Source organism: Mustelus asterias, chromosome 15 (genome assembly GCF_964213995.1).
Source record: "Mustelus asterias chromosome 15, sMusAst1.hap1.1, whole genome shotgun sequence".
Classification (NCBI taxonomy): domain Eukaryota; kingdom Metazoa; phylum Chordata; class Chondrichthyes; order Carcharhiniformes; family Triakidae; genus Mustelus; species Mustelus asterias.
Genome location: NC_135815.1, coordinates 10,160,113 through 10,184,131, shown reverse-complemented (window position 1 = coordinate 10,184,131; position 24,019 = coordinate 10,160,113). Strand labels below are relative to the sequence as shown.

At 42.5% G+C, this 24,019-nt stretch overlaps 1 protein-coding gene across 1 annotated transcript in view; it reads left to right on the top strand.

The window, feature by feature from the left end:
- The window catches only part of wdr27 (WD repeat domain 27), a 411,108-nt gene that overhangs the window by 19,873 nt on the left and 367,216 nt on the right, over window positions 1-24,019 (top strand). Inside the window, exons 12-18 of the mRNA XM_078230640.1 lie at window positions 2,489-2,613; window positions 8,103-8,185; window positions 10,816-10,891; window positions 13,280-13,357; window positions 14,352-14,458; window positions 19,873-19,962; window positions 23,656-23,777. Coding sequence (XP_078086766.1) covers window positions 2,489-2,613; window positions 8,103-8,185; window positions 10,816-10,891; window positions 13,280-13,357; window positions 14,352-14,458; window positions 19,873-19,962; window positions 23,656-23,777 — 681 coding nt within the window. The remainder of the gene's footprint in view (window positions 1-2,488; window positions 2,614-8,102; window positions 8,186-10,815; window positions 10,892-13,279; window positions 13,358-14,351; window positions 14,459-19,872; window positions 19,963-23,655; window positions 23,778-24,019) is intronic.

Genomic DNA, 24,019 nt, shown 5'->3' with positions numbered 1-24,019 from the left:
TTAGTAAAAAGTGCCCCGATACACACAGTCTTTGTTTCAGAGGTTTGGGCAGGGGTGGTGGGGGCAGGGGTGGTTATGGAGTCAGGCCCATCCTGAAACAGAGTGTTGTCGGCCGTGGGGATGAGTGACCCGGTGGGGTTGAGGCATGGAGAAGCAGGCCCGACTTCACAAACGCTGTGAGGGATAGGAAATGCCTATAGTTGCATTGGAGCCGGCCAGGTCAGGAATGTAGGGTGCAGATTCCACACTAGCAAAGATTTGGGGTGCTAAGAATGGGGGTGGTGGTGACAAGAATCCTGGAATTGTGTTCCACGCGTCATTTTTGAACGGCCCTCGAGTTGTTTTGACTCCACTAAAATCCAAGCTGGTGTGTATTCCTCACAAAGGAAGAGCAGTATTTGTAGAATTATGTCAGCTAAAGGTCACATAAAGGCCCAAAGATGTGCAAGAGACTATCGTACAAAAAACAGTAACTGACCTGGTTATGTTGAAAATAAACTTTAAAAAGCAGACCAGGAACAGTTCTTCATTCATGGGCTACCAAGAGAACAAGTATTGCCTGTTCCCGTATATTAGGAATAAGAGAGGATAATTTCTTGTATGACATTTAACAAGACCTGGATAATATCCAGGCTTGGGCTGATATGTGGCAAGTAACATTCAAGCCACCCAAGTGCCAGGCAATGACCACCTCCAACAAGAGACAACTTAACCATTATTCCCCTTGGCAGTCATTGGCATTACCATCACTGAATCCCCTACAGTCAACATCCTAGGGGTTACCATTGACCAGAAACTGAACTAGACCAGCCATATAAATACTATGGCTAGAAGAACAGGTCAGAGGCTGGGAATATAATGGAGAGTAACTCACTTCCTGATTCAGCAAAGATCCACCATCTACAAGGCACAATTCAGGAGCAAGATGGATTTAAAAAAATATTTGTTTATGGAATGCAAGCATCGTTGGCTAGGCCAGTATTTATTGCCCATCCCCAGTTGCCCTTGAGAAGGTAGTGGAATGCTGCCTTTTTGAACCACTGCAGCCCATGTGTTGTAGAAACACCTTCAGTGGTGTCAGGGAGGGAGTTCCAGGCCTTTGATCCAGACTTCCCTCTTGCCTGAATGAGTGCATTTCCAACAACACTCAAGAAACCCGACACAGTGCAAGACAAAGCAACCCGTTTGATTGGCACCCAATCCACTACCTTCAACATTTGCTCCTTCCACTATGGATGCATCATGGCAGCCGTGTGTACCATCTACAACTCACTAAGGCTCCTTCGGCAGCACCTTCCAAACCCGCAACCTCTATCACCTAGAAAGACAAGGGCAACAGAAGCATGGGAACACCACCACCTGCAAATGCCCCTCCAAGCCACTCACCATCCTAAGTTGGAAAATATTATCATCCCTTTACTGTTATTGTGTCAAAATCCTAGCACCCCCCACCCACCCCCCCAACAGGACTGTGGGTGTTCATATACCACATGGACTGCAGTGGTTCATCTTTCTCGAGGGCAATTAGGTATGAGCAATAACCACTGGCCTAGCCAGCCATGTCCACGTCCCATGAATGAATATTTTATTTTTACAAAACATATATGTGTGCTCAGTTAACTGGAAAAAAACATTTGCATTGTCAGCAGACTCCCTGCAAGCTGGGTCCCTGCATCCTCTGGATGATGGATTTGGGAACTAGGTTAAGACTCAAAATAAACTTCCTATAAGATGTATTCTGTATTCATGATGTTTCAAAACTAGACTGACAATGTTACAGATTCAAAAATGCAGGTATGAAAATGCAAATCATTGCAGTTGATTATCATTGATTCATTTCACACAAGCTGTCGAAGATTCTTCAAGAATAAGTTATTTCAAACTCACTTCTTTGTTATATGTTGAATCACTGACTGTTTTCAAAGTAGTGACATAGATTTTCCACTGTAATTACGCCAGGGGGGAAAAAAAGGGCAATATATCCTGTGACACATTTCCTACCTTTAGCACCATAACATCACCAGATACCGGGATGTCTGTTAATCCCAGACATCCAGCCTTGCTGTGACAGCATTTTTCAGTCTGTGAAGCCTGTGCAATAAATTGCCCTGCATTTACCACTGCGGGAACATGGTAATGCCCTTGCACCTCCAAGGCCTGATGGAGCAAAACTCTGGGTAGACTCCCAGGTGAGTCTGGGGACTGTCAGATGTATAGCGATGATTCTGAAGCGGTAAGACTGGCCACAGTTAGAGGTACATCTTTGAGGTGGGTGGAAATTCCCCCTTATCTGCAAAACCTAGGCTAGTATCTTTATGCAAGTGTTTGATTTTCAATTGTAACCAGTGTCTTTGCACAATTCTTACAAGAACTTTTCTGGTGATAAAGATTTTTACAAAGGGTAAAATGTACTTTGGGAGGGTAACGTTTTACGGCACTTTTTGAACATGTACCTCTTATTGGAATTCAATTAATTTTACTCCTACAGATTTTCTGCCTCATTTCTTCCATGTTTGGAAAGGATATTGCTCTGCTGGAAGTTCATATGAATGAACTTGCAAAGATGTGTCTGCAATATAGCAATGAGGAGGAATCACTCAGTGTCATTGCCAGGTAAAGCAGTTCCTTACTAGATATTTTCAAAAATATGTTAAAATCTTAAATTAATATGACTTTCACCTCCGAGGCCAATGGATGTATACCGTATGTATGTATCAGCTTGATGTAAGCCTATTTGTGACACAAATAAATCATCTTTATCCTTTTCACAGTGCAGTATGATAAATTATGCAGCTTAATAACAGGAAATATCACAGCGTACAGCCAAAGAAAATGTAGCAATATCAGCAAACTACAAGTTTAGCATATGTCTATACCATTCTAATTTGTGACTAAGGCACCTAAATAAGGGAGGAAGGGGTTCCTCATTTTCTGCCTGTCAGGTTTGTTGGAAATTCCAGACCAGGAGGTGCTCTGAAAAGATGGCCTGCCTCCACATCAATGAAAACAGTTGCTTTGCAGCAATCTTGAAGGCAGGATGATGTTTTAATCAGACCAGCTGCAGAAAGTTATGAACCCTCCTCTCCCAGAATCTTAATGGAATCTAGGAAAAATCAGCCCTTAAAATTGAACAGCTGAAATAAATGGGAAAGAATTTTCAGATTAAAGGAAGAAAACAAATTCAAAGTGCCAATTATCTGTGTTATTCCTATCACTTCAATCAGGTTACTTGCCATTTGTCTAACTGTAATACATTGTGCATCCAGCTATTATTTAATTAACTTTATTCCTTGTAGTGGTTTCCCTCGCATTTTTATATAGCTTAACTGTAATTTTCACGATTTGACATATCCTTTGAATTATTCATTATTTAAACCTTTATTAATATGAAGCTTGAAAGTTTATTTATTAGTATCACAAGTAGGCTTACATTAACACTGCAATGAAGTTACTGTGAAAATCCTCTAGTCGTCACACTCCGGCGCCTGTTTGGGTACACTGAGGGAGAATTTAGCATGGCCAATGCACCTAACCAGCACGCCTTTCGGACGTGCTGCAGGAGTCACTTGATTGGCAATTAGTACTGAGCAGTTCACCTTTTCTTTCAGATCACCTTTGCTGACCACTTCCCCTTTAAACTGTGATCTGCAGCAGAAAGTGAAAAGTAAGTCAGCCGGGCACACAAAGACAGGTAAGTGCTGTTTCCCTGCTTCTGTAGAATGCAGACAGGAGCACAATGACTTTTTATTGCAGCCAGATTATGGCTGCTGATTGAATAGACAGCACTTAAGTTGGCATTCATTTTAATCCTTATATTGTTTTAAAAAAACAATCTGAACCTAATGTTGCCATTTATTTGGGGAGGGGATTTCAAATTGTGCACAGCTTGTCGTGGGTGGTTCATGCTGTGCCATTCAGTGTTTGTTTCCCGTTTTTCTGCTATCTTATTGTTCCCCAACTATGACATAACCTGCCCCAGTTTTATTCCCGTGAATTCACTCTCATGGGTCTTAATGATATTTCAGTGCTTAGAATAGTGTCCAAACTGCATACCACTCGGTGGCTGGAACTGATTCTTGCAATTGTAAAGTTTTGTTTGTTGATCTTACTGGTCTAGATTTTAAATCTATTAACCTCCTTCTCCACATGTTCTTAATATTACAATTAACTTCTTCTGGTGAAATTGATTTATTTCTGAATTCAATCCAGAAATAAACTGGAGGTGATTTTGAAGTAATTTCTTTTTCAGTTGTGTATTTTAGGCATGCACATTTTTCCATTTCCATATCGCTGATTAATTTTTTGGCAACTTTTGGACACTTTCAATTGTTCTTAGATTGTACTAAAAAGAATATTATGCTGCAGAAATGCAATGGAATATATGGCAGATTGATGTGGTGAAAGATTGCAATCATAGATTGTGCAGAGTAACGGCTGAAGCCATGTGTTGAAAGGACCTGTGCGTGCAAGTTTGTTGGAAATGCATTATGCTGGACATCAAAGACTACAAGAAGCAAAAGCAACATAAAAGTTTTTAATGGAGACTGAAATAGTTTTATGGTAGCTGGGTGCCTGACGGAGTGCCAAGTTTGTGTAGCGGAGGCCCTCTGTAGCAGAGCTCAAGTGTTCGCTGTCAGAAGCTGCACATTATTCCATTTATCATATTTCAGACATTGCTATTTTTGCTGTTGTCCGCTCTGATAGTTTGGCTTGTGTTTGAAAGTGTTGCTGTTGGCATGCGCAAGTAAGAAAATCCGCTTTATAGGGGGAGAAAGCATGGTCCAAAGAAAATTCTCATTTCAACAATATCACCAGATTCAAAATGATCTGGCTCAGGTTTTCAGGTCAAGACATACAGATACTGTACGGCTGAATCTACAGTGGGATTGCACCGTGAATATTTACTGGTATTCTTTTTTACTTTCACTTTACTGCTGAACTGAGTCCTTTTATATAGTACCACAGAATTCCCATAGTGCGGAAGGAGGCCATTCAACCCATCGAGTCTGCACCAACTCTCCGACAGGGCATCTTACCCAGGCCCTATCCTCATAACCCCACATATTTACCCTGCTAATTCCCGTAACCTGCACATCTTTGGACACTAAGGGGCAATTTAGCGTGGCCAATCCACCTAATCTGCCCATCTTTGGTCTGTGGGAGGAAACTGGAGCACTCGGAGGAAAGCCATGCAGACACGGGGAGAACGTGCAAACTCCACACAGACAGTCACGCAAGGCTGGAATTGAACCTGGGTCCCTGGGACTGTGAGGCAGCAGTGTTAACCACTGTGCCACCGTGCCGCCCTTATATAATTGTTACGTATATATTTACTTATTATTAATCTTTTTGTTATATAAATGGAATTTAAAACATTTTAAAATCCAGCTGAAGTGAGTTACAAATACATCACACACGAAGATAAACTGCATCAAATAATTGATTCTTGAACTCTACATCACTGAGATTTCATTCCCCATTTCATAAGAGGATATTTCAGAATGCTCCCCACTTTTCGGTATTACCATTACGAAAGAGAAAAGTACAGTTTATAAAATGTAATTTTAGTTGACAGTATCTTGTCAGTGGAAGGGAACACTTCCACCACTGTAACTAGTTTAGGAAATCTACATGCTACATGGTGTATGCTGGCAACCTCCAAAAAACGCTGCAAATCAAGATCCTGTTGGGTAGATAAGTAATGTGTAGCTTATCATGCAGAGCTTTGCAAAGGTCAACTACCGTGGCAGAGTGGTTAGCACTGCTGCCTCACAGTGCCTGGGACCTGGGTTTGATTCCTGGCTTGGGTCACTGTCTGTGTGGAGTTTGCACATTTTCCCCATGTCTGCATGGGTTTCCTCCGAGTGCTCTGGTTTCTTCCCACAGTCCAAAGATGTGCGGGTTAGGTGACTTGGCCATGTTAAATTGCCCTTTAGTGTCCGGGGAACCAGCTAGGGTAAATGCATGGGATTACTAGGATAGGGCCTGGATGGGATTGCGGTCGGTGCAGACTCGATGGGCCGAATGGCCTCCTCCTGCATTGTAGGATTCTATGATTCTACGCAAGTCTTTAGCTGGTTAAACTCCAGTAGTCTTGGGGGGGGGGGGTCACGTGATGTAAGCGTGGGAGTGGCTGCGTTTCCGTGAGCTCTGGCGTTACTCATCTTTTAATCCGTTTTTTATCCTGATGCACAACCCATAATTATCTGATCCTGATGTGTGTAATCTGTGCTGTGATCCTGGAAGATCCAGGCTGAAGTTTGGCAAAGGGGAGCCAGAGTTAAGTCAAGAAGATCCTTGTTTGATCAAGGTGGTTGGAGACGGCCAGGGTGGGGCCCAGTTCGCTGTGGCGGTTTCATTGGTGAGAGGGCCTAAGCTTTAGTGATGCAGTTGGCGTTGAGATGACGGCTGCTACTATGAGTGAAGTTGTGGACGACAGTCTTGGCTCCCCAGCAGTGATTTTTGGTGCTCATATTGATGAACTGAGATATCCTAAAGAGAATAGATGAAGCAGAGAAGAAAATGCTGTGAATGGAGAGGGCAGTTTCCTCCGTGCAGCTCACCTTCAGTCCTTGAAATCCTGCTGCATAGCGTGTCATACATCCTGTTTGATTCGATGAGATGGGGCTGGAGAAGGAGTGATTGTGCTCGATCACCTGAGGGGAGCTGGGGATGAATTCCTGGCTGAATTTGAGAACAGGCTGCCGTGCTTTCACAATTTTGATTTGAGGGTTGAGTGTCTGGAGTTCGATGGAACACATTGTATTCGGTCTTCGAGGCCTGGGAAGACTCCGACCACTGGACCGACATTGTTTCGTGCTCGGTATTTGTTGAGAAGGGTTGGAGGCAGCCGAACGCCACCCACTGGGGCCAAACTGTTAAATTACCCAGGCCTCAGGACAATGACATGGTAGAAATGCAAAGGCTTTTCAGTTAAACTCTAAATGGATCCTGGATGTTGCTCAATGATCCTGTCAAGGCTTTAGCCTTTTCAAGCTCCCTGGATGGTTATAATATCCTGCAGTTCATCATTAATCCTGAACTTTGTTCCTTTGTGATCACACTCCTGGTTCTGTCTTTTATCCTGACAAGGGTGTACGATATATAAGCACAGAGGCTTTTATCCCGTTATATTGCGGAAATCAGGATTGTCCATTTTTTCTTTTTGATGATATTCGTCCGCTGGCCTGCTGCGATGGCGGGACGAGGGAAACTGTAGTCTTTGTGCATATAAGATCATATATCCTGGAAAAGACGGGGTGCTTTTTGTTTTGTCACTGGCATCTCTGGTGTTGTTGGAGTGGGGGAACTAAGTACTGGTGCACACCTGGGCATGGTTGGCTAATCCTTGGATATCTAGCCTTTCTTGGATTGGTTTTCTATTTTGACTCGGTTGCACGGGTAAGGATAGTGGTTACTTGATTACTTGGCTCATGGAATGCATGGTGGACATATTATCCTGTTGTTAGGATTTCTCCGATGGGGCTTCTGGAATGCTCCTTCTTGAGACTTAGTTCCCCGGGGGATGTAGTATCCTGTTGGCTGTGGGGCCTGAGTACAAATTTGGGGGCATCAGTTCAGTGTTGTTGGTGTGTTTCTTTGATTGGAGATTACACGGGTTGGAGGAGCAAGTTGGCTCCTCCAAGTGGTCTTGTATGGAGACATCCAGTCTGACAACCTTCTTGAAGTTTGGGCTTCTCTGGGGGGGGCGGGGGGCAGCGTCCCGTTTCTTGTGAGACTGTTCTGTTCCTGGTATCCTTCTTGTGAAAACATACATTGAAAAGCCATAAGAGAAAATGCTGGGAATTCTCAGCAGGTCTGGCAGCATCTGTAAGGAGAGAGAAGAGCTGACGTTTCAAGTCCAGACGACCCTTTGCCAAAGCATACACTGAAAAACCATATCTGGCGTCTCTTGGATAATCCTGATGCTCCTCCCTCTTTGGGGTTTCCTTTCTTTATCCTGGTGGGTGGGGTGCTGATATAAGCTTTGATTTGTTATAGTTAACCCGAGAGGGTTTCCCTTATCATGTCGGCAGGTGGAGAGTCGTATCTCTCCCCAAGATACCCTGTGAACAGATGATACTGTTTCTTTTTGTCGGCAGGATTTATTTGGTGGAAAATGGTTTAGATTTTCCAGTGATGGGGAGTCTCATCAGTGCCTCTGATATGGCTGGAGAGGAGGAAGGTTTGTTGTGTTGCAAGTCTTGGCGAGGTGTATGAATCCTTGGCTTGCTGGTTCCTGTTTATGAGAGTGTACACTGCCTCACCACATCTTGTACCGATGCCAGTATCCTAGTGTTCCAATTTCTTGGGAGGTCTGGGATGCTGAGTTAGGCCCCAGTTGGTTGCATATTGCCCATAAGGGATTTGGTATATTGTGTAGTTCTGTCTCTCTTATCCCGTGAAGGAATGCCTGTTCCATGGAGCCACATGTGTTTTTTTTATTCATTCGTGGGAATTGCTGGCTGGCCAGCATTTATTGGCCATCCCTAGTTGCCTTGAGAATATGCTCATGGCTTTATCCAGTTATCCTGAAATCCTCCACTGTTTCTGGTATCCTTTCATTGTCCGTACAAGATGAGACTACTACAAATGCAATGATCTATAATTTGAACCATTTGAATGAGTGTTTGCTAGTCTTTTCTGTCTGTTTTTGTGGAATAATGATTAATTTGTACTGTACTAGATTTTGTGATTTGTTCTGTTTTGTAGTAAAATGGAAAGTTTTCAGTAAAAATATTCTTTTAAAAAAACACTCCAGTATTACCACTGTATGCTCTTGGCATTTCCAGAGATTGTGTACAGTTTAGCAGCACAGTAAACTGCTTGTCGCCTTGATTGTTTCCAAATTGTGCCTACACTGTGTATGGTCCCAGACCAGAACCTCAAGTTACATTTAAGAAGCCAGACTAGACGCCAACAATTTTTCCTTTTTTGCATAAATGTGAGGAAAGGATACTTCTTTCCAGGAATAATTCCACTGACAAAGTAGGGACCCTTATAGTAAAATAGGCTTTTATTAATAACACTGTTATTACAACTATGCAACTATAACAAATGAAGCAGCTGAACCACAAGCAGTTAAACAATATTTAAAAATGAAAGGAAGCGACTTTACTTTCTAGCTTATGACCGTTCCAGACCAAATAAGCCCCATTGACGCATAGATCAAAACAACTTTCAAATAATATAGTTAGCAAACCCAGGCATACTTGTTATAAATTATGTTAACCGTCTTGAAGCTTTCAGGGAGAGATTTTATGGAGAAAGAATGAATTCTCAGGAACAGCCTGCACATGCCTCTGACTTCAGCAGACCTGCAACTGCTTAGTTTTTTTCCCCCTGCTATGGACCTAGCTCCTCTCATCACCACATCAGCATCTGATTGATAACTCATGACCCTTTCAATCAACCTAATCAAAATCCCCAGGAGAAAGCTCCATCTGTAAACAAAAATCCATTAGCTCTATCCTAAGAAAACATTACATGGCTAAAATAAGTAATTATCCTGCTCCTCCAAAATCAGGACTGCATTCTTCCCAAACATACCGACTGCCTGTAGAAAAGATTAATTTTAAAAGATTGCCCTTAAACATAAAATATATCAATAGCACACTATTGTGGTAGCTGTGAGGATGTGGGTTAAGTGGGCTCCTATGGAGAAGGCATGCAAGCAGAAACTGTGCATTTCTCGGTTGCTTGGCTTGTACATGTAAGTACAGCAGTGAGTTTCCATGTGCGACAAATACCTAACTGACCTAAATAAAGAACTGTACACTTGAAAAGAAAATATTACTGCACTGTAATCGTAATTTATAGCACTGATACTTTAGTTAACACATATAAAAAGACAATATGTTACTGTGTAATAACAATAATACTGCATTATTATACTAATATATGTAGGCAGTTTGCTGTAGCATGAATATAGTCCAGTATTATAGCGCTATTAGTGTAATGGTACAGCAGAGGTACTCCTGTACTATAACATTTACATATTAATGCACCATAAACAGGTGTACTGTAGCAGAAAAACATCAATATATTGATGTACTAATATATAGTATTTTAGTTTAACAGGAATACTGTTATACTGTTTTAGAATGCTGCAGTATGACGCTATAACATACTGTACCAACAACAATGCATTACTGCATTATAATACAATTACATTTTATAATATAACACTGTGCTATAACTGTATTAGCTTAAGGCAATGAAATCTGATCAAATTAAAAACTAAACATGAGAAGATTCCACAATACGTGTTATCAGAATGTTGTTTATGCTTTGCAGCATCGCCTTTTTAAGTTGCTATTATTTTGCTTAAAGTTTATTTATTCGTCACAAGTAGGCTTACATTAACGTTGCAATGACGTTACTGTGAAAATACCCGAGTCGCCACACTTCGGCGCCTGTTCTGGTACACTGAGGGAGAATTTAGCATGGCCAATGCACCTAACCAGCAAGTCTATGATCTTTGGACTGTGGAAGGAAACCGGAGCACCTGGAGGAAACCCACACAGACATGGTGAGAACGTGTGGACTCCACACAGACAGTGACCCAAGCCGGGAATCGAACCCGGGTCCCTGGCTCTGTGAGGCATCAGTGCTAACCACTGTGCCACCGTGCTGCCCATCCTAGGTGCTATAAATGGCTCCTTATTAAGTAACACTTTTCTACCAGCTATTTTATTCATTTATGCATATTGCAAGTTACGGTATTTCTTCAATCACTATTGATGCAAAAGACAATTGTGGCTTAACACTTGCAAAATATAACACGTTGTTTATATTTTGAATTTTTGGAACTAGCTGCCAGCAGTATTAAAGACAAGCCGGTCGTGTTTCATACCAAAGTGAAATCTTCTGGCTACACCTCAGCACCTAGGTAAGAGTCACTGTGAACGTAGTCTGCATGTTTGAAGTAAGTTTCATCAAGCACCTTGAGCTGGGATTTTCCACTGTTGCAGGACCCAACTACACTTTGGTTATGGTTTAGAGGATCTATCTGCACCGATGGCATGCCCTAAACCCCAGGGTGATTCATCTAGGACCGGTTGGAGAATGATTATGGAAAGACTCTATCATCTGCCAAAGTGGTGGGCTGGGTATTATCTGAATGTTTTATAGTTTTATTTTGAAAAAGCAGCACTATTTGTACTATATGCTGACAATATTCTGAAAATAGTCCTGAAGATTTGTGTTCCAGAACTTGCCGCACCCTGGCCAGTTTGTGTTCCAGTGCAGCTACACACTGGCAAATAGACAGCAATGTGGAAAATTGCCCAGGCACGTCCTGAATGCAAAAAGCAGGACAAATCCAACCTGGCCAATTACCACCCCATCCATCTACTCTCGATCATCAGTAAAGGGATCATCAACAGCGTTATCAAGTGGCACTTACTGAGCAACAACCTGCTCACTGATGCTCAGTTTGTGTTCCACCAGAGTCACTCAGCTCCTGACCTCATTGCAGCCTTAGTTCAAACATGGTCAAAGGAGCTGAATGCCAGAAGGTGAGGTGAGAGTGACTGCCCTTGACAACAAGTCCTTTTAATTCCAGACTTTTACGGAATTTATTTGTCGTGGGGAGATTCAAACCCAGAGCATTATCCTGGATCTCTGGATTACTGGCTCAGTGTCAATGGCTGGTAATGTGCATAATAATACACTTGTCTATACATGTTGTAGATCCCCTAATGGTGGAAGATCCTGGAAATGGCAATGGACCCTTTTGTATCTCCCCTTTCACCTTAAACCTATGCCCTCTAGTTTTAGATTCCCCTACCTTTGAGAAAAGATATTGACTGTCTCGCTGATCTGTGCCCCTCTATGAGATCACTTCTCAGCCTCCTACGCTCCAGAGAAAGAAGTCCCAGTCTATCCAGCCTTTCCTTATAACTCAAACCATCAAGTCCCTAGTAAATCTTTTCTGCATTCTTTGTAGTTTAATAAAATCCTTTCTATACTAGGGTGACCGGAACTGTGCACAGTTAAGGTGCACAGTTAAATGATGGAAACCCATGTAATTGATTCTTCACTCCTCCACAGGGAATGCTATGGAAGTCCTTGAAGATGGAAATCAATTAGAAAGCGCTGATTTGATCTGAACTGCTACTTTTTACACTTTTACTCTCTCTGTGAATATCTATGAAAAAGTTACATCTTTTTGAATGAAGTGTAACTGGGTTTTTATATACGTCTAAGTTGTAATTACTGAACAACCTCTTTGGGCCTGAAAAAATCATTTCTCCATTCCATGCAAAAAACCTCATAGCATTTAGTCTGTTTGTTTACGATACTTCGACCTCTACCTTAATCCCATTTGTACATCTCAATCTTTGTTTTACATTCTGTAAAATTTTAAGAAGTGGATGATAATGACTACTTGTTACTTCCTGGTTTTCTGTCTGGGAATTCTTCAATGTGATTAGCAGCTCAGCCTGCCTGATGATACCACTGTTGCTTGGAACCAGAGATCAAAATTATGTAAAAATGAAGGTATTTTGGTATCTTGTACTTTGCCAGCACTGAAATTGGTGATGCCGCAATGCAGTGACTGTTGGAAAAAGTAAAATCCACACCACAGAGCTGGCAAGATCTTTCTTCCATGTCAGCTCACTACTACTGCTCTTAGAGTCTGCATGTTCTCCCATGGGTTTCTGCATGGGTTTCCTCTGAGTGATCTGGTTTCTTGCCACAGTCCGAAAGACGTGCTGGTTAGGTGCATTGGCCATGCTAAATTCTCCCTCAGTGTACACGAACAGGTGCCGGAGTGTGGCGACTGGGGGATTTTCACAGTAACTTCATTGCAGTGTTAATGTAAACCTACTTGTGACGCTGATAAATACATTTTAAACTTTTCTTTTGCATCAGTATTCTCGCTTCTGCTGGACAGAGTTTCAACCCCGCCTCCCCCCAATAAAGCTTGAATAAACTTCTAGGCAAGGTCAGGACCTATGGTATTGAGGTCAAACCGTTTCTTGTGCTCTTGTGCCACACCAGTCACTGTCATGGCAGAAGCACATCAGCAAGGCTGTGGAAGTTCAGCCCCAAATATTTGAACAAACTAGTTCAAGAGCTGTTTCTACTGCTGTCTGTGCACTTCAACATTTTTTCGGATGAATATCTAGTCCTAAGTGTACAATCCATCCACATCAGTTGCTGAATAATTAGTCCAAAAGTCAATTTCTAAACGATTTAAATGTTGATCCATTGAAATAAGTGGTATACAACTTTTGATACCGATTCAACAATATTAATTTTTTTTTTGCAGAGTGAACATGTTCGCACCAAAGGTAAATCCCTCAAGATCGAGCAACTCAGTGAAGAAGGAGAAAAATAGTAGTCTGAAGTAAGGAAACCATCTACAAGGGAGTCTTCTTAATTTCTGAAATCTGCATGCAAAAAGATTGGGTTATTGTGCAATTGTGAAGAATGGTATTGAATCCATTGCTGCTTGTTTGTAACCATCCCTCCCAATATTCCAGATCAAGTGTTTTAACATGGAATTACAAGCACAATGTACATATTTTTAATGTGGTGTTTTTGAATTTGTTATGCAAACTATCTGTCTCGAATGACAAATGTAAAGCAAGCTCTTTATCATTAGAAAACAGCATTTCAATAACTTCATTTTAAAAAATAGGATTTGATTTGATTTTATGGGAAGTTTCATGAGTGTCGGAGTTCTGAATTTTCCTCTGTTAGGGATCAGGTCAAATTCAAATGGGTGATCCTGGACTTGAGTTCCCAATTTCCATTACGGACAGGAGACGGTGGGGGAGGGGGGTGGGGGGTTATTTTAAAAAGCATAAATTTCTCATCTCACCACCCATCCGCAAACAGATGTATTTCCCGACCTCTGAAGAAAAGGTAGCATGACAAATACTTAAAATAAGGGGAGCCTCCCCACTCCCCTCTTTAGTAATGATTGCTATTTGATTTGATTTATTATTGTCACAAATATTAGCATACAGTGAAAAGTATTGTTTCTTGCGCGCTATACAGACAAAGCATACCATTCATAGAGAAGGAGAGGAGAGAGTGCAGATCTGCAATGTTTCAGTTCAGCTGTATGGTGATGACCAGTGCTGTTTTTGTACAATGCATTGGGGTGAAATTGAGCGTGGACACAGATGCAACACAGATGGAATCGCTTTCACCGACTTTCTCTATGGCACACCCAATGATCAGTTCTGTGAAAGTTCAATTGTGCAGGCTTTGTGTCCCACCCAAAGTGGTGTTTGTGCCCAGTAAGGATGAGAACAAGTTTAACCAATTGAAAATATTCTTGTATTTCCATTTGAAGCCCTGTTGCTAAGTCTCAGTGCTTTGATTTATTATAGGGGAGTTACCAAAGAATACCCTCTGGACAGCCTGGCACCAAGCAAACTTCATGCACGAGTTGCTGTTTCAAACCAACCAACACCCGTGTGCTGCATCCAATACTCAGGTACGGCATGATTGGAGAACACAGAGAATGTTTCCTAGAATTGAATTTGAATTAAAATGTTTGAAACTCTGAATCCAATTCCCTGTGGGGTTTGGTTCTCTCCACTATGGCTATGGATATCTAACAATGGAAAGTAGAAAAATTGTTGCACTGGTACAGTAGGTTGCTTTTATCTCAGGTGGGGACTGAGTCACATTTTTGGGTGAGGTTAGAGTTAGAGCTTTATTCTGCAAATAGCTTTGAACTAGGATTGCTTGATGCTGATATTGAGTATCAGGAATTGTTAGATTCCATTCCCAGCACTAACACTCATTGATAATGTGGTGCAGAAATTCTGAAACCGCTTGCATATTCGGCAGAACTATTTAAGTGGAAGCGTGCATTGCATAACTGGAGAACAACCTGTCTCAAGAAGTTGTTTCACTAACCAGGATGCACAAGTATATCAGATTAACATTTTGATTCACTTTCCCACTCACTCAGCTAGATTAGTAAGTGATCTATTTAATCATACTGTTAGTAATTCCACTAATGTTAAATGCAAGGGTGTCCCAAAACGCAGAAGGGTAACTTGGAACATTAGTTCTTAAATGTGCATTTTGCAATTTGGTATAATGTGAGGAAAGATATGCAAACTAGTGAGGAAAAGTTTTGTTGTTAGCTTTCAAATAAAAGAATGTTTATTAACTTAAATGAAAACACAAAAGGAAGAAAATCACAATACCTAGAAAAGGTACATTTAACCAAGATAAAGGCTATACATACCCAGTATCTTATGGAATTGGGTTAAATCGCCACCAGTCAGCTCTCCCCCTGAAAGGGGAAAGCAGCCTATGGTCATCTGGGATTATGGCGACTTTACCTTATTATCCCCCGGACTTTCTATCTATATTTCTGAACTCTGAGAAAAGTCCTTTGCTCCAAATCAACATCCCATATATAAAGTAAATCCTGCAAATAGTTACCACTCGCAAATTATCTTCAAGTTAAACCAGTTTTTCGTCTGTTCAGCGTAGAGTTTCTATGAGGGTTTCAAACAGCTGCTTGGAGCCTAGAATTCTGTGCTTTGGGAGAAATCAGCTTCCTAGCTGGGTGTGGCTGTGATCGTGACTGTTTACAGCTATTTTCTTCTCCTTCTCTGAAACTAACCCTGCCACTGATATACTGTTTTACTTTTTAGTATTATTTTATCTAAACAATTCATTGGGCCAGACTGTTAGCATATAGATGTAAATTATAATCTTACATCTCCACTTTGAACTCGCTTCTTCTATAGTTTTAACACCTAAAATTCTGTACTCCATTTTTTCCTCCAGTTTTCCAGCTGCCAAGCCACTTTGCATATCAAAACCCTCCAGACAACTGCCCTCTCACTAGTTCCTCTTTTGTCCCATTCTTCAAACTTTATTTTATCCAAACTTCTTTAATCTTTATTGTATTTGATTCTTGAGTCTTCATTTTCTTCAAAGGTCTTGACATTACCAACGAGGTTTGTGCTGATTTAGCTGAACTAAAATGAGGCTTCAGAAAGGGTGCCACTGTTAATCTTCTGCACCTAATGAAATCTCTCATGAAGAATAAGGGGCTGGGTTTTAAGGGGGGTTGGCGGATTGCTCCGCCCCCCTCCACGCCACCTACCCTCCACTTCCCCCAGTTGGCCAGCAGCTAATGCACCAGAAAGGTGCTGGAAAGAAGCCCCAGTCTCTCAGCGAGGACACACTGCTGGTGGGTGAACCAAGGTGTGAGAGGGACTTCTCCACCAGAGTCTGAGGAAGTCCAATCCTCGGGAGCTACCGGTAAATCTAATTGGCCGGCAGGTCCAGCAGTGCCAACAGCGTCAGAGCTCAGTTGTGGGCACTGCTGGGACTGTAAGTAGGCCCAAGAGGAAGGCAGCCATGATGTCTGAACCTAGGTAAGTTAGACAGGGAGGGATTGAGTAGCTCAGGGAAAGGGCTGTTTTGGAGGTCAGGTGGAACATATAGCAAGGAGATGGTCCTGATGTGCAAAGGGTATTCCATGAATGATGTGTAACCACCTCTCCTCCCTCCTTCCTGCCTTTACAAAACCTTCACTCCAGCTGCTTGCCTGTGCCAACAGCATTATGGCATAGGCAGCATATTGTATTGGTCTGAAACAGAAACTGCCGGAGAAACTCAGCGGGTCTGGCAGCATCTGAGAGAGTAGAATATTTCGAGTCCTTATGACGTCTTCAGAGCTGAGTCACACAGACTTGTACTTTAACTCTGTTTCTCTCCCCACAGATGCTACCAGCCCGGTTGAGTCTTTCCAGCATTTTCTGTTTTTGTTGCAGATTCCAGCATCCGCAGCATTTTTCTTTTATTTTGAATGGGTCAATTGGCTTGTTAACAAGCTGAATTGACTTTTAATTATTTATTTGAATATGGTGGGCAGGCTGCTGATAGGCTGTTCACCTAGCATATGCATAGGCGGCACGGTGGCATAGTGGTTAGCACTGAAGCCTCATAGCGCCAGGGACCCAGGTACGATTCCTGGCTTGGGTCACTGTCTGCATGGAGTCTGCACCTTCTCCCCACATCTGCGGGGGTTTCCCCCGGGTGCTCCGGTTTCCTCCCACAGTCTGAAAGATGTGCTGGTTAGGTGCATTGGCCGTGCTAAATTCTCACTCAGTGTAACCGAACAGGCGCTGGAGTGTGACGACTAGGGGATTTTCACAGTTCATTGCAGTGTTAATGTAAGTCTACTTGTGACTAATAAATAAATAAGCTTTAGAACTTGGTCGTGGGCAGGAAGATGCCACCATTCGTATTTTACCTGTGGACATAAAATCCAGCTCAAGGTTACTGCAACAAGTTATCAGTATTTATAACGTGCGGTAATTTACATTTTGCCAATTCCTTGTCATTAAAATATACAGCAGACTGCAGTGGAAAATCGTACTAATATGTTATGGCAATATGTTCCTGCTAAATGAAGATGATGTGGGGGATATGGGGGAATTACAGGATGATTCTGTCACAGACCAAAATCAAGTTGTTTCCTGTGACATATCCAAAATACTGGGTCTGTTTTATAAGTGCAAATGTCACTTTCTGGATGGAATATATTCCACATTGCCTTCCTTTCAATGCAAATATTCTGGAGCTGACAGATGTTTGACCAGATGAGATGAACCCAGTTAGGATACAGAGAAGGGATACAGTAGTTACCTCTCATGGGTTACTTTATACAGAATGCATTCTTTCTGGTTGTAACACAGCTTGGTATGGGCTCCTGCTCTGCCCAAGACTGCAAGGAACTACAAAAGGTCGTGAATGTAGCCCAATCCATCACGCAAACCAGCCTCCTATCATTGACTCTGTCTACACCTCCTGCTGCCTCGGCAAAGCAGCCAGCATAATTAAGGACCCCACGCACCCCGGACATTCTCTCTTCCACCTTCTTTCGTCGGGAAAAAGATACAAAAGTCTGAGGTCACGTACCAACCAACTCGAGAACAGCTTCTTCCCTGCTGCCATCAGAATTTTGAATGGACCGACCTTGCATTAAGTTGATCTTTCTCTACACCCCAGCTATGACTGTAACACTACATTCTGCACTCTCTCCTTTCCTTCTCTATGAACGGTATGCTTTATCTGTATAGTGCGCAAGAAACAATACAAGAAACAATATTGTCACTATGTTAATCCATGTGACAATAATAAATCAAATCAAATTATAGTATTACTTGAGGAGAAAAAGCTTGAAATGCAAAGCACTACTTTCCCGTTCTGTCGTTTACTTGTCTGCATTTCATGGCCCAATTGTACTACAATTGCATGTAGGTGTGGTGCTTTCTTCATATCACAACAACAACAATTTACTGCTGAGTAAAGACCACCAACACATTGCATTCTGGTAATATCACCTGAGGAAGATAGTCTAACATTGCTTCAACTTAATGCCAACTGTAGTTTAACTTCAAACGGTGGTGACATTTTGAGAAATCTCCCAAGATCTTTGATAACATTGTGCATTCGAACATTGATGGGATGAGTTTTGCTTGTGTATGAAAGCAGGTTAAGTATGTTTCCGCTTGTTTCAGAAAGCAACATGGGTCAATAATGCTGCAACAATGACCCAGAATCTGCAGCAAGAATCACAAGACATCCATGAACTGGGCCACACCAGGAGTATGATCAAAGTTTGCATCTATTGCAGCAAGCCTGTACCCAGGCCATGTGTAAAGTGCAAAATTTGCTGCCAGCATTGAAAGCCGGAGAGTCAGCAATGCTGATAGCCAGCTTTTACAGAAGGAATTGGATCTATTAATTGCAACGTTGTGCAGTTTTTCCTGTTTCTGTGCCACCTCTATATTAATTCAGTAGCTTGCTATTGTTGGCAATTGTATCAGTGCTGCTGCCACTGACTGTAACCACAGTGCCTGTATAAACCGTATCTCCTGAAGCCTCTCACCACTCTGTGCTGACTGCCGGCCAGACACTGGAGACTGGCAGCTGGATTGGGACTGGGAACTCACGACTGGCAGATGGCAGCTGGTGATTGGCCATTGAATACTCACAGGTGAGTGGGCATGTGATTATACAGGGGAGTAGGCGTGGACTGGTGCAGGTGAGTGGGTGTGGATTAATGCAGGTGAGTGGGCATCAACTGGTGCAAATAACTGGCTTGGGACTAGCTTGTGCCAAGCAAGAGCCGCCTTTCAACTAGAATCTGTACAGTGTAGAAGGAGGCCATTCGGCCCATCGAGTCTGCACCAACCACAATCCCTCCCAGGTCCTATTCCCGTAACCCCACATATTTACCCTGCTAATCCCCTGACAGGGTTAATTTAGTATGACCAATCCACCTAACCTGCACATCTTTAGACTGGGTGGAAACCAGAGCATCCAGAGGAAACCCACGCAGACACAGGGAGAATGTGCAAACTCCACACAGACAGTGACCCGAGGCCGGAATCGAACCCGGGTCCGTGGCGCTGTGAGGCGGCAGTGCTAACCACTGTGCCACCGTGCTGCCCTGAAACCACTGTGCCACCGTGCTGCCCTTAAACCACTGTGCCACCATGCCGCTCTAAACTAAATCAAATATACCTTTTGTTCAGTTTGTACAAATATTATTTTTGATGCTTATCCTTTGAAACTGTCTAATTTGATGAATTTGCAAACATAAATCTAATGAAAAAGCCTGCACGTGGAACACTACCTATTACCTGGACAACAGCCAGGTGAATCCAAATTTAAAAAAGCATCTGCGTGGATCATGCGTGTAGGTTGGTTGGTCAGGTGTGTAGTATTCATATTATGTATTCAACTGTCTAGGAAAACAAAAATGACTGTCAATTGCTGTAACCAGTAGTTGGACACTACAATAACTTTTACCCAGCAGTAAATCTCTGACACTTCCTCAGCCTCTGATTTAATGATATCTTACAGGGGATGGAAGATTGCTTGCTGTTGGATTGGCTGACAAATCCATGCTGGTTTATAATTCCTCACTGACCGGATCCCCGACTGTCTTTAAAGGTAACAACTGTAAAAAGATTATGACTTAAAAGTTCTAAAATAGGCTTTGAAGATGTTTTGTTATCTATTATTGTATTATTTGAAACCTTGTAATAATTGTCAGTATATTTCTGCTCTCCAATTGACTTTTTTGTGCACAGATTTCATACGGGCATTTGATTTGTCTTCCCCAGCACCAGGGAGAAGCATTTAACTTCATAATGAGTGTTGTCAGTTTCCCAACACTTAAACTGTTCTCATGTGTTAGAGGCAATCTAATGTGCGGTTGTCAGAAGACAGACTGTAATGTGTTTACTCTGAATTCCTCTCTCTCTTTCTCCCACAGTCTGAAACCATTTGTTTCAGATAAGTTAACGCCTCTGCTGAAGTGGCAAAGGAAGAAACTGCAGGGAAGCAAATTAAACATTTGTCCTTTATTTGAAGGCCACTGATACAAATATTTAGCTGCATTCGCAAGATTATTTCCCAGAGCAAGATCTGTCATCTGTGTTCAAAGTAAAATCTGTTAGAATTTCCCTCAGAAAGGTATTCATTCCCTGAGGCTGCATGTCCAAGTTCAATAACATTTGGGCAATTTTTAACCAAACTGATACCTGCCCATCCCTACCTGAACTCTTGTTCACCAATCAGACAAAATTTTTTTAGCTCCCTCTCCCATTTTCTCAGTACCTTCACTAATTTTATATGACTCCTCTCAGCCCGGTGACCTCTAAGAAGGACTAGAACAACAATATCATGGGAACACCAGGGCTGCACGGTGGCAGAGTGGTTAGCACTGCTACCTCGCAGCGCCAGAGACCCAGGTTCAATTCTGGCCTTGGGTGACTGTCTGTGCGGAGTTTGCACGTTCTCCCTGTGTCTGCTTGGGTTTCCTCCGGGTGCTTCGGTTTCCTCCCACAGTCCAAAGATGTGCAGGTTCGGTGGATTGGCCAAGCTAAATTGTCCCTAAGCATCCAAAGATGTGTAAGCCAGTGGGGATTAGCAGGGTAACTACGTGGGTTATGGGGCTAGGGTCTGGGTGGGATGCTCCATCGGAGAGTCGATGGGCTGAATGGCCTGCTTCTGCACTGTAGGGTTTCTATGATTCTGTGATTCAAATGATACAGCATTGTAACTTGGACATGTCATCACTGCTTGGTCAACATCCTACTGCTGACATCATGGGCACACCATCAGTGTAGGGACTGTTCCTATGATCCTTCTTAATAAAAACACAGCCACTGTCTAATGTCTCCGTTTGAGGATCTGTTGCAGGCAAATGTGGCAATGCCTGCACATCCCATTATTAGCTTAGGAAAACAAATTGATTGAATCAGCAAATTATTTCAGAGAATGAATGGTAGATAATACAAGCTCATTGTCAGTAATGGAAAACAAAGCTCTTCAAATATCTAATCCCATTGTTTCAGTCATATAATTCTGCACACAAGAGGGCAGCACTGAAACTCTACAAAACTTGCATCAGCACTGAAAACCAAACTATTTTACTTATGCAGATTAAATAAACACGGACTAATATAATCATAAACTCACTTTTTAAATGTGTATCCTTTAACGTGTGTATAGCCTTTCACTGATATTTTGTACAGGTCTGTTCAAAACTAAATTGCATTCGTTGGATTTGTGTTTTGCATTGTCCCTTTCCACAGAAGTGCTAGAAAGCAGTTTGTAATCATGGCTTGTGCACCTTGTCTCTTTCATAAACAATTTGACCAAAGGTTTGCAAGGCCTCAGTGAATGATAAATTAAAGAGTGTGAGCGTGGGATTCAGAAACTCTGACAGCGTTTTGGGGATGCTTCTCTGAAGTCTTGTTTTGCAAGAACAGAATCATCAGGCTCTTGGAGTAGAACGTTCCGAGGCTCATTCTTTGAGTTGTATTGTAAAATTAGGCAGATGTACTGCATTAGTACGACCCTGAAATGGTAGAGGCATCTCGTCATTTCTTTCAGAGAAGCCCCTGTGCTAAAGTTTTTCGAGAAGATGTTGCTAAGGATTGGGGAGAATCCAGGGAAGAAATAACTTTGGTCTAGTCCACAATGACACTTAATAATATTATCATTTTGCCTCCCAATATGCATTATTTATAGCCTTTATAATTCAGCTGCTTTCTTATAGTGCGACCAACATTCATTCATTAATAGTGGATGCGTTAGTGATTATTTATCAAAACTCGTTGCATTCTGGGGTAGTGCCGGTTGATTGGAAAACGGCTAATGTTACGCCGCTGTTTAAAAAAGGAAGGAGACAAAAGGCGGGTAACTATAGGCCGGTCAGCTTAACGTCTGTAGTAGGGAAAATGCTGGAATCCATTATTAAAGAGGAGATAGCAGGGCATCTGGATAGAAATGGTTCGATCAATCAGACGCAGCATGGATTCATGAGGGGAAAGTCGTGCTTGACGAACATGTTGGATTTTTATGAAGATGTGACTAGGGCGGTTGATGGAGGAGAACCGGTGGATGCGGTGTTTTTGGATTTCCAAAAGGCGTTTGATAAGGTGCCCCATAAAAGGCTACTGAAGAAGATTAGGGCACACGGAGTTGGGGGTAGTGTGTTAAAGTGGATTGGGGACTGGCTATCCGACAGGAAGCAAAGAGTCGGAATAAATGGGTGTTTTTCCGGTTGGAGGAAGGTAACTAGTGGCGTGCCGCAGGGATCGGTACTCGGGCCGCAACTATTTACCATTTATATAGATGATCTGGAGGAGGGGACGGAGTGTAGGGTAACGAAGTTTGCAGACGACACAAAGATAAGTGGAAAAGTGAATCGTGTGGAGGACGGAGAAGATCTGCAGAGAGATTTGGACAGGCTGAGTGAGTGGGCGAGGATATGGCAAATGGAGTATAACGTTGAGAAATGCGAGGTTATACACTTTGGAGGAAATAATAACAAATGGGATTACTATCTCAATGGAAACAAATTAAAACATGCTACCGTGCAAAGGGACCTGGGGGTCCTTGTGCATGAGACGCAAAAGCCCAGTCTGCAGGTACAACAGGTGATCAAGAAGGCAAATGGGATGTTGGCCTATATTGCGAAGGGGATAGAATATAAAAGCAGGGATGTCTTGATGCACCTGTACAGGGCATTGGTGAGGCCGCAGCTGGAATACTGTGTGCAGTATTGGTCCCCTTATATGAGGAAGGATATATTGGCATTGGAGGGAGTGCAGAGAAGGTTCACCAGGTTGATACCGGAGATGAGGGGTTTGGATTATGAGGAGAGGCTGAGGAGATTGGGTTTGTACTCGTTGGAGTTTAGAAGGATGAGGGGGGATCTTATGGAGACTTATAAGATAATGCGGGGGCTGGATAGGGTGGAGGCGGAGAGATTCTTTCCACTTAGTAAGGAAGTTAAAACTAGAGGACACAGCCTCAAAATAAAGGGGGGTCGGTTTAAGACAGAGTTGAGGAGGAACTTCTTCTCCCAGAGGGTGGTGAATCTCTGGAATTCTCTGCCCACTGAGGTGGTGGAGGCTACCTCGCTGAATATGTTTAAAGCGCGGATGGATGGATTCCTGATCGGTAAGGGAATTAAGGGTTATGGGGATCAGGCGGGTAAGTGGTACTGATCCACGTCAGATCAGCCATGATCTTATTGAATGGCGGGGCAGGCTCGAAGGGCTAGATGGCCTACTCCTGCTCCTATTTCTTATGTTCTTATGTTCTTATTCCTTCTGTGCTTTCATTCAGGTCAAGATGGAGCAGTGAATTGTGTTGGATGGACTCAGGATAATAAATGGCTCTTGACTGCATCAGAAGACCGGTCATTATGGATCTGGCCAGTTCATGGCTCAACACCTGCCCTGATGTTGGTAATTATATTTGTCTATATCAAGATGATGGTGAGCCACACCTACTTCCTGCAGCATCTTGCATTGTGCCTATTTCCATCACATTATTTCTGTTACCCCCTTCTTTCAAGCTTTTCTATCACTTCATAGAATCATAGAATTCCTACAGCGCAGAAGGAGGCCATTTGGCCCATTGAGTCTGCACTGACCACCCAGGCCCTTTCCCCACAACCCCATACATTTACCATAGCTAGTTCCCCTGA